At 34.1% G+C, this 11,460-nt stretch overlaps 1 protein-coding gene across 2 annotated transcripts; it reads right to left on the bottom strand.

The window, feature by feature from the left end:
• Positions 1-980: 980 nt before the first annotated feature.
• Positions 981-8,504, bottom strand: LOC126693066 (binding partner of ACD11 1). 2 transcript variants are annotated; one of them, XM_050388928.1, is made up of 8 exons: positions 8,302-8,504; positions 8,105-8,208; positions 7,857-7,938; positions 4,673-4,744; positions 4,536-4,598; positions 3,483-3,826; positions 2,331-2,454; positions 981-1,316 (listed from the first exon to the last, which is right to left on the bottom strand). In XM_050388928.1, exons 1-8 carry the CDS (start codon positions 8,305-8,307, stop codon positions 1,296-1,298), a joined length of 816 nt encoding a protein of 271 aa, XP_050244885.1. In that variant the 5' UTR covers positions 8,308-8,504; the 3' UTR covers positions 981-1,295. The 2 variants fall into 2 exon arrangements, with proteins under 2 accessions (XP_050244885.1, XP_050244886.1); XM_050388929.1 differs by having other exon boundaries at positions 3,483-3,823.
• Positions 8,505-11,460: the final 2,956 nt, after the last annotated feature.

The following is an 11,460-nucleotide window of genomic DNA, read 5'->3' as shown; positions in this document are numbered from 1 at the left end:
AGATAATGGGTAACAGTGGAAGTGTAGGCACAGAAGGTTTAAAAGGCAATGTGGATGGTTGTAAGGGCTGTGACAGTGGCATAAACTAGGAGGGGTAAAGGGATGACAAAAGGTGTATGAAGGCAAACCAAAAGGTGGGAGTTGAGGTGGAAAAGAAAAAGGATAAGGAGGGAGGGATGGAATATGTGGGACAACCGGTGGTAGGAAGGGGAAGAGAGACGGGGATTGGGTGGGGGGGGGGGGGGGGGGGGGGGCGGCGGGGGGGGCGCGTTGGTGGTGAGGGTGAGGATGGGGGAGGGAGAGAACTCATAGGATTTTCCTTCTATCAGACTTTTAGATTTCTCTAATTCCCAATCAATTACATCCTAACAACTATAGGGAGATTTATAGATAAATATGAAAGGGGTCTCTTTTATAAAGAATTATCCTTATTAGATAATCTCCAATTTAAATTCAATCTCAAACTTTCATCTATCTAAAATACCCATGTGAATGGTCCATGGGTTGGGTCAAACCAACCCAATTACTGTCACCTTCAATTCGTTTCTCATAGCTCCTTTGCTTCCATTGACATTTCCAAAACTTTCCTACTATCAAAGATAGCTTGTTTCCCATGTTCCATATTAAGGTAATTTCCCTAGGGCTCAATCCTGTTTCTTTTTCCACTTCCCTTACAAAAACTTTCAATGTAAAGAAAAAGAAGAAAAGGAAATCAGAAGCGAAAGGGGATGATTAAAAGTGCCAATCATACTCCTTTTGGATTTTTAAGTTTCACCTGTATCTTGTCCTAAAGATTTAAGCTTCAATACTAGATCGTTCGAAACTCTAAAGGTTAAAAAAATATAAAAATAAAATAAAAAACCCCAAAAAACAAAAAAAGAAGGGAGAAATGAAGTCTAGTGGCAAAAAAAAGAAAGAAAGAAACATTCTGCCACAGTTTTAATTCTTTTTAACTTTAAAGTAATGTAACAATTGCAAAATTTACAACGATAGTTAAAGCTTCTTGATGAAATCGAATTAAAGAGAATAATCATTCCCAGCGAGAATGATGTTGTCATTGTAAAAGAATATAACAAATACAAAAATATTGAAATACATAACTACACTCACACATCACACATTCTCTACACCAAGCCGGCGACCCAACTTAAATTCCAATGCAGCACCCCCCCCCCCCCCCCCCCCCCCAAAAAAAAAAAAAAAAACTATCCCAATACCTTAATTGGTGATAGAGCAACATGGCAATGCATTCATTATCAAAATCCAACTACTGTCTTCAACACCAAGTCCCTGGTTTAAGCTGCAATTGGAGGTTCCTGCATTTAAGGGAGGGAAGGGTCTAGATGAACTAGCAGGTAACAAAGTCTAAATGTTTGGACTGTTATGATTCATGAATGGAATAAGTAAATAAAAAAAGAATGAAATGAAATAGAATTCAACTTCTTTGGATGTTTAAAAATAAATAAATAAATAAAAAGAAAAGAAGAAGAAGAAGTTAGTACTCATGTTTAGGAATACCATGAGAAGGAACGGAAAATAATTGTTTGATAACAAGAAGTTATTTGTAATATTACTATTAAAAGTATAGCGCTCATTTAGTGCTAGCCAACAAGACTCAGTTACAAAAACTGAGGTATACAAAAAATAATGAAGTATGACTAGGAAAATTGAGGCAAACAATAATAATTGGGTAGTATAGGAAATTTGTAACTATAAACAGCCATTATGGACATTTCGATCAGAGTTTTTATTAAACTCCATTCAATTCCTCCCAATTTTGGGGAATGAAAAATTGGGCTTTGGAGCGAAAAGGAGTGAGAATTTTCTGTCCTATCATTCTATTCGCTCCTAAATAAACTTCCAAAGAAAGAAACAATTTTTCTATTTCCCTCCTACTTAACCTCCAAAACAAGGGAATGGAAGGAATATACTAAAAAGATTCTTTCCATTACATTCCTTTCCACCCTCTCCCTCCACCCCTAAAGGAGAGGAGAAAACAAGCACTAGGACTATATACTATTTTATAGGACATAGGAACATATGTCTTGTTTAAAAGATACATAATATGCCTAACATGATAATCAAAAAGTTTCCAAAGATTGCAATTGATTTACAATTAAATTTATAGGCACCATTTTTCTGAAATTTCTTAAACACTGGATACAAAAAGGTGACGGTGATATCTTTCAAGTCAAACATACAGGACACCATGATTTCATGGCCCTATGAGGTAAGGTTAAATCCATGCCTGTAACATAATTTCATTTTCACTTACTATTCCATTAATCACTTATCATAATTAAGCAAATATAGAAAGGTTAAGAATCTACCTTTGTGGTCAAGTTTGACACCGCCAAATGGAACTTCTCTCTCGTTTTTGTACCTGCAACATGCCCTGCCTTTGCCACCTTACTAAAAGCACCATTGAACCAGGCTGCTCCGGCAGTAACATACCTATCCAGCACCAAAAAATAGTTCATGACTAAAGTTATTTTCATTCTATTATCATAATTAGAAATGAGTTTGCAAGAAAATGGAAATACTCAAAAAGTCATGCCTGAGACTTTTTCATACTATCATAAATACTTTTTTTCTCTCATTCAAAAGCATGCATGAGACTTTACATGGTTCCTAAGTTATAAAAGAAAGAATAAATCATCCTCTTTCTTTTTTTTATTACCTTCCTCATAAAGGTAGCAGGTTGAATCCATTCAATTTCTATGAAGGAGTACTAATCCTTAACTTTTTGAGGAATTCTTTATTAGTGGTTGTGAATAGATTTTCTCAATCTTTTTGACCTTTGGTTCCATAGGGGCAACTAGCAAGTCAGAAAGACTGAGAAATAGAACTATGCTTTGCACTGATGTTTCAAACCCAACTATAAATATCTATTTTCTTTCTGTTTTTCTTTTTTTTCCTTTTTTTTTTTTTCAAGTGAAAAATCAATACTGGAACAAAACTAACTACTCATAAAGCTAGTCCAAATACACTGAAGGAGAAGAAACTGCACAAAGTTAATATATATTCATGATACTTGGAAGCCAGAACTTGAATGAATTAGAGAATGCAACTTAATGAGCTCAAACAAATAAAAAGCATTGTTTGCTACGCAACTTCAGGGAAAAGTCTTTCTTTTGAAGAAAAAGGAAGACATTTGTAAACTCATGCAATCAAAGAAGATGCATTAGGAGTTTAGAAGGAAACTTCTTTAAAGAATATTACAGCATCTTTCTTCCAAGCTATCTAGGGAATGCTGGATCTATGACATGAGTTACACTAACATAATTGACTGACATGTATGGACTTGTTCTTTCACTAGCATTATTAATGGAAATTATGTAAATGGCAGCCATAGCAAGTGTGATGCAATAATATGCTTGCCCCCTCTCTTTATCAGCAAGCTAATAGCTTAAATTGCTAGAACTGCTGGAAATTGCAACCCAGAACATAAATGATATTTATTTGAAGAGTTAGATTTATACCTGCTTGTTTTAACAGCTGATCCCGTGTCATTCAATCTCCTCTCTGCTGCAAATATTGCAGCCATCGTTTTATCTGACACATGAAGCTTTTGATCGACGGACTTGACTTTTTCATTGACCACAGAGATCCCAACTGTTAATTTCTCTGTAAGCCTAACTCTCCTGTCAAAGGAAACAACCTTCTCTGATGCACTAGCTGTCAACCGATGCTTCTCATCAAATGCTTTAGCCTTGTTCATGGCATCTTGTCCAATAGCTGATCCTTTTGCTAGCATACTTGCAACTACATCCTGTGCTCTATTCACATACATTCTTCCATTGTTTGGAAGGTTAGAGCTGTCCTGCTAACAGACAAAGATCACCCTAAGCCCTTCAATCCCAAGAGAATAATTATAGGTAGCAAATGACTAGAGAATGGTTTTTTTTTTTTTTTAAGTAAACGACTATTGACTAGAGAATAGTTTAAGGTTTCAAAAGCATTCAATCCTAAATCATTACAGGAGCCACTATGGCAGTCATATCTAATACTTCCAAAAACCTGACACAGTGCATAGGGTCCATCAATATCCATGCTAATAAATTATATTTATTATATATTTCTAACAAAAATAGTTAGAAATTCTTCAAAAAAGAAAAAGAGAGAAAGTATTGAAGGGAAGAGTTAGTAAGGCACAAATATGGTCACATCACATTTTAAAAAAAAATTGGCATCACTCAAATTTGAAATTTGGGTTAATAAAAAAATAAATAGAAATGAGAAGAAATAGTAAGAGAGAAAAAAAGATAGTTTAAGAGGATCTTTCTTCCAAGCAATGGACTTAGTAAAAGCCAAGGTGGCCAATTTAGCCTCAGCATTCTGTTGATTGACACTATCCAACTGAGAAGTGTTGCACCCCCTTGAAATAGGTGCATGTGCAGCAAATCAACAGTGGATTAAAAACCGTGAGTGAACTCTTAGCATTGCCGTGGAGGAAAAATTGAAGGTGAACTCTTGACATTGGAGATTGATTAGCACTATTACTACTGCAAGTGAGATGTGACATTATTCCGTACCTCAACAGTTGAAGCGTTTTCAGCAGGAGTAACACACAAGGCATCGTCCACCAGCTTTACTTCCTGCACGAATTGCGCTAAATGAATATAAAATTTAGGACAGAAAAGTAATTGGAAAAACTTGTCAATGAATTTACCTGTGTCTCACGTTTTGCTACATAGTTGTCAGCTTGAGTTATACTCACAATCTGGTCCACTATTGTTGCTCCCTGAAACACAAAATACAAAATTTTCACTCAGCCAGATATATGCTAAATTTGTGCATACGGGTTGTCCTAAACAATTAATAAAGCCTTAAAGCAAGCAATACTTATTTAGGAATTGGATTGCAAAACAAAGAGTAACAATAGCTCCAAATTTGAAATTATGATGAATAGCAATAGAACTTAACATTTGATGTCATAATTTTAAATCACTTTATTTAATTTAATTTTCAGAATGAGATAAGAATAGGGGGGTGTTATGGGTATAAGTTAGGGGCAAAGTAGTAATATCGGGGGGAGCTATTATCTAATCCTAATAAATATCGTCGTCTGATTAGTAAACTAAATTATCTCACAATTACTTGCCCAGAAATATCATTTGTAGTTGGTGTTTTGAGCCAATATATGAAAAATCCTCATCTTCCACATTTGGGAGGCAGATATTCGAATTGTAAGGTATCTTAAAGCACATCTAGGCCGTGGTCTTTTGTATAAAGCTAACGGTCACATACGGGTAGAAGCCTATATTGATGCTGATTGGGCAGGATCACCTTCATATAGAAAATCCACTACTGGGTATTGCACCTTTTTGGGAGGAAACTTAATTACTTGGAAAAGTAAGAAATAGACTATTGTTGCCAGATCTAGTGCAAAGGCTGAGAATAGAGCCATGGCACACACATCATGTGAGCTTATGTGGGTTAAACATTTACTTGAGGAATTAAAATTTGTTGTGAAGGTGCCTATGACCATGCATTGTGATAATCTATTCACGTTGCCTCCAATCCTATGTTCCATGAGCGAATCAAGCATATAGAAGTAGATTGTCATATTCATCGGGAGAAAGTAGAAGATAGTGTAATTGCTACTCCATATGTTTCTACGAGTCCAAATTGCTGATATTTTTACCAAAGCTTTATGTAAGGGTTTGGGTTTATTATGTAACAAGCTAGGATTGTATGATATATACTCTCCAACTTAAGGGGGAGTGTTATGGGTATAAGTTAGGGGCAAAAGTAAAATCATTGTACTTATTCTTTTATATATAAATAATATTTTATGTGTTAGGGTTAAGTTAACAAACCAACACACATTTCCCTCACAACAGGGGGGGAAATAATATTCTAGATGAAAATTTAGGATAATAGCAGTAGGAAGTACAAAGAGTGGAATTCAATTCCTAGAGAACAAAAATGCCTATTTCACTACCTTGAATCAAACATCCATAAAGAGAGAAATTTTGGGAAATGCTATTCACACAATTGGACAGTGTGATGTATAATAAATAACAACAATCTTTCTTTAAAATTGATTAAAATCAAATTTTAACTACTGCTTATTTGACAAAAAGCTAAGTTTCTTAGGACCAACTATCTTAGCTTTGGTTCACATACACACACAACAAACCACAAAAGTAGAGGATGATGCAGGACACAGACAAATGACAACAACAAACAAGGAACTAAGATGACAATGAGGAGGATGAATGGAAAACTCAAAGCCGGTGCGGCATTGGCAGGGATTTTTCCATATGTGGGGATGTACTACCCTTAATTTCATATTTCATTTTCAGATTGTTTCTTTTTCTTTTACCAGTTGACTTCCATTTGAAGATCTATTTTTATTATAATTGAGGAGGTTACATTGCATTTATTGTTGATTGTAATCTGGGGCCTATGTAGAAGGCAGACATTATGGAGGCAATGTATTTTGGAATAAGGATATTTTCTTGATTTGAGTTAAGCTTGGTGGTGATGACAAGCGCCCTTTAGGTGTTGAAGCATAGGGATTTTGTTGACCAGCACCCTTTAGGTGTTGAATCATAGGGATTTTCTGTTCTGTTTCTTATTCTTGTTACCAAGAAACACATCCTACACCAAAAGCTTATTTCAATTCTCTGCATGTAATCTGGCATAATGAGTTACAAGCTTCTCCCAGAATCATAGCTTATGTCCATCGAAACTACCGCTTATGTATCACTGCTTTTAAAAGAATTGCCATCAACAATTACAAAAAAAGGAAATTTATGACAAATAACTTGGTTAGCTGCTTGGCTAAATACCCTAATCTAGAAGCAAAATCATTTCAACAATTAAAATGATTCTTTTTTTTTTATAGGAACAATTAAAATGATTCTCCTAAATAGTAAATACAATTGGTTTGTGAAAGACGTGCATCTGGGAACAGATAATAAAGGTCCTGCCTTCCAAAAAATTCCTCCCAACAAATACTTAAAGAGAGAGTAAAATAGGAGGTGGCATAACCCTAGGGGAAAACAACTCGGGGGTGGTCCAAAATCCAAAAATAGTATCTGAGGGCAGTGTTTCTTAGAAAAGAAAAAGGCGTTCCTGGAGCAGATTCTATCTCTGTTAAAGCTTCTTAATACCATCCAACAAAAGATACTATGAATCTCAGGGGGAATACGACAACCAAGCATGGCAAATACCCTTCGTGCTCATTTCATTGCACAAATAATATTTTTCACAAGCTCATTGTAACAGGAAAAACAGAAAACAAAAAAATTAAAAAATTAAAAGTTGTGCAAATTCTGCACCAAACCCATCGGATAGTGACACACTGACAGTCACTACTAACAGTTAAAAACTTAAAATAATGAAAAGCATGAAGCGTATTAGAGAAACTGTCCACACATTGTAACAATATCACCCCAAACGAAACTTAGGCCTAAATTATTAATACCAACTCCAAACAAAGATATGAATATGTACCAGACAGAAATACATGAAAATTTTTGGCTGGAATCCATAGTCATTATAGGTAATTTTAAACTATACATGGTACATAACATCCAATAATGAGACAAAACTAATTTATTCAAAAAAAAAAATCGTGCACATTTAATGATTCCATTTAAACTAATTATAGGTATCATTTGGTTTGCAAAATTTGTCTTAAAGTATATACACACAAAATCTGAAAGTAAAAAAAAGCACTGATTGTAACAAATCCAAAGTCTTAGTAATGAACAAAGCAGGTACACCCAATCTAAACTCTAAATTCAATTAGAACTAAATTTTTCAAAACAAAACAAGTAAGACATTGAGGAAAATTAAGAAGACAATAAAAGCAATGAGTTGTGTAGTTAGACAGTGCATACCGATAACAATAATGCAATTTCAAGGGCTTTAGGGTCTTTGAATGTCACAAATGCTGTCTTTGATTGCTTCCCGGAGGACTCACTGCACCCAAAAACCCAAAAAAAAAAAGCAACCCAAATTATTTATATTGCACACATTTCTTTTTCTTTTTTCTAAACAGCCAAAAATAGTAACAGATGTATAAATTTGGAATAGTTTAGTTGTTCCTTCTTCTTCTAAAAATAAATAAATAATAAAAACGAAATACCGTTGGATCTCAATGTGTTCGATTTCTCCGGAAAATGAAAAGAATTCGTGAATCTCTCTCTCACCAGCTAGATCTGAAAGATGCTTCACTTGAACCGTTCTCGTCTGATTTTTTTTATAAACAAGAGAATTAAAATAAATATATATATTTTTTAAATAAATAAATAAAATTGAAATTACGAGCATAACATAACCGACCTGCATTGGCGATCACAGTGTGTGTGTGAAGAAGCTCCGTTGTTGTTGCTGATTGATGCTGCTACTCTGCCAAAGGTAGACAGGTGTGGAACAGGTTGGAGGTGAGTTTTGACAACTTGGACCAGAGAGAGAGAGAGTGTGTGTGTGTATGTGTATGTGGGGGGAAGGGAATGTCAAATGTTTTTGTACTACTCTTCTTTTTTTTCCTTTTTTTTTTTTTTTTGGTGAAAAACTTTTGTACTACTCCTTAATGTTTGGTAAATGGTGACTTCGATTTAATTTTAAATGCCCCCGGCTTCCTAAATTAAATTTCCCGGTTTATCTAAAAGTTTTAAAGTTTTAACATTTACATCTGAATTTGCATACCAATCGTTATTTTACCATCTAAGATGTTACGTTAAGTATATGGATGAGAAATGTTAAATTCACAATATTTTTAAAAAAAATACATTTCAAAATTTTAACTAAAAATTACGAAAACAGAGAAAGAACTATAACATGTTTATATTTAACAATTCGTTATAAAAATTTAGAAATATTAGTCATGCAATATTTTGGAGATAAATGCATTAATTCAACCTATTACAATCATATAGAAAATTCTCTAAATTTTAATTTGAAATAATCTATTTGATAAAGAAAATTATTTCAATAATAATAAATAAATCAATGATAACACTAATATCCATCAAGGAAATAATAATAGAATTACGTATCAAGTAGTGTTCTAACTACTCGAAGATTCAAAATAAATGATCTTTACCTAAATGAAAATAATATAATAATCTTTTTTAAATATTTGCTATCGGTTTATTTAGTTGAACCCACTAACTATTTGTTTCTTGAATATATTAATTCTGATTTTAATAAAACTTTTACTATTCATTCCATCAATATAAAACTTACTAACAAATTACAAGTAATTAAATACATTGTACAATAATAAATTTAATAAGAAGGGATATAAATATAATAATAATAATAATAATAATAATAATAATAATAGATAATAAAAGAGATTCAAGGGCAAACGGTAAAAGAGTGGAAGACATATTGCACCATGAAATTATCACTTAATGAAATTATCACATAACGTGAGTTAATAAGATAATTTTTTCAAAAACTTTTTTTAACTTTCTAATTTTTTTATCCATCAACTTTTACAGTTTTACTTTTATCTCTCAAATATCATAACACACCACCCTACATATAATATAAAATGAAAAATGTCAACGGATTAATTTAGGGCAATGGTTAACAATTTATTTTAAGTAAATTTTTATGGAAAAAAAAATTAATGTTTTGATAGCTTTTTTTATTTTTCATATATTGAAGTAAGCTTAAATCTAGGCCCTTTTGGTAGAGGAGTTTGAGTAACGTTATTTAAAATGATGTAAAAAATGTGGTTTAAAAAATGTTGTGAAAAACACGTATTTATAGTATTTATAGTATTCATAAAGCAAAAAAATGTGTTTGACACCATATTTCAAATAACATATTTTAGTGTTAGAAAAATAATTGTGTGTTTGGTATGTGTGTATTTATTTTTTAAAAAGCAAACAACGGGTACAAATTTAAATTTATTATATCAAGAGAGAAGACAAGTGTCTGGAGCTTCTGAGGCCTTCTTTTTCCTTTTTTGCCACTAAAGCTTCTCATTCCTTCATGAGTAGCAACTAAGGCAAACAACGTAGATGAAGATCCGCAACTTTTTCCTTTACTTCGCATTCCTCATCTCCATCGACACAGACAACGATCTGCAACTAGGCTTCACTTTCCGTTGGATCTCGTTGATTCCTGTCAGTAGTCCATGATCCAACAACAACCAAGGGTTTGCTTGCCGCCAAAGCCAGGGGAAGAAGGTCCCACTTCACCACCGAAAACCCACGAGCTTGTTGCAAATCTAGGTTTGAAGAACACTTTGACCTTGGTTCTTAATGGGTTTTTGTAACAAGATTGTTGTTTTCCTTCTTTATACTTTTAATTGAAAAACTATGTCAATTTAGTGAAAGGTGTTTTGTGAGATACCCAGATGCTTTAAACCACTCCATGGGGAGAAACCACCGAGCCCCAGTGGATTCAACCTTTGAAAAGATACCAATTTTAGGGTTATGGGATATGAAAATAAAGAAGAAGATTCGTATAAATAGATTATTTTGTTGTAAAACATGAAGATGAGAAAGTGGGAAGTAGATTGCTCAAGTATACAACCAGAATGTACTACTATCATTAAAAATAAGTTCACATATAGTAAGATCATTGTTCCTTAGCGAACTAGAATGTCACCCCACTAAACCATACAACCAATACAACAAAAAATGGTTCTAGTGATAATTAGCCTAATACTACGTAAGAATAGAAGCAGCAGTTGCAACCCCACAAAAAAACGGCCTAAACTCACCCCCTTTCCTTAACCAAGTCCCCTACGTTAAACTACTTACTAAATCCATCCAGCCCCTTCTTCTATCCGACCTCAACATGATGAAAGCAACCTTACTATCAGGCTTATGGAGTTCATTAAGGACCTTGAACATGGTGTAATCGTCAACATTTTCAATATTGTTAAGAATTGTGACAGCTTTGTCCATTGAGAACCTATCACCCACCGGTGCAGATTCAACAGTTTCCTTTTGACTCTCGCTATCCTTATTACTATGCCTTTTCCTTGACATGTTTATGAACTCCATGATAACATCGGTCATATATTCAGTGGACCCTCATTTCCTTTTATTCACTACTGAGGTCTTTGAGTGAGATGGCTGCTTTCCAGCATGCTTGCTGCCTTGCCCCGCAATTGGGGTGGGTAGCTCCTCCACATCGTCTCCATTATTGGGTTCAACATTAATGTATACTCCATGCGTTAGGAAAGCGGCATCCCATTCTTGCTCCTCATCGCTGTTAAGGGCTAGTTGGGCGGAGGAAATTTGTAGAAATCCAATTGCAATGCCTGCATTGAACAACTGTCCTAGTAGGTCATAGTGATCTATCCCCTTTTTACGAAACTCTTTGCACTTAGGGTTGGCCTATCCAGATGTGGTATATATGGGATTATTCACGTGGTATTTATTTATATGAATACTATGAATCAATGGCATGGAAATTATAAAGCAAACCTATAACACTCACCGTCGTTGCCTATGCCCAAGCCACGTCACTACC

The sequence above is a fragment of the Quercus robur genome, chromosome 7, assembly GCF_932294415.1.
Source record: "Quercus robur chromosome 7, dhQueRobu3.1, whole genome shotgun sequence".
NCBI lineage: Eukaryota > Viridiplantae > Streptophyta > Magnoliopsida > Fagales > Fagaceae > Quercus > Quercus robur.
Note: the sequence above shows the minus strand (reverse complement) of the source record. Positions and strands in the feature narration are given on the sequence as shown.

Bases quoted from the DNA above. Each gene is read 5' to 3' on its own strand.
- LOC126693066 (XM_050388928.1), bottom strand. The intron at 7,939-8,104 runs GTATTTCGTTTT...TTTTGGGTGCAG, and splicing joins GAACACATTGAGATCCAACG to TGAGTCCTCCGGGAAGCAAT. The intron at 2,455-3,482 runs GTATAAATCTAA...GGTGCTGGATAG, and splicing joins TCAGCTGTTAAAACAAGCAG to GTATGTTACTGCCGGAGCAG.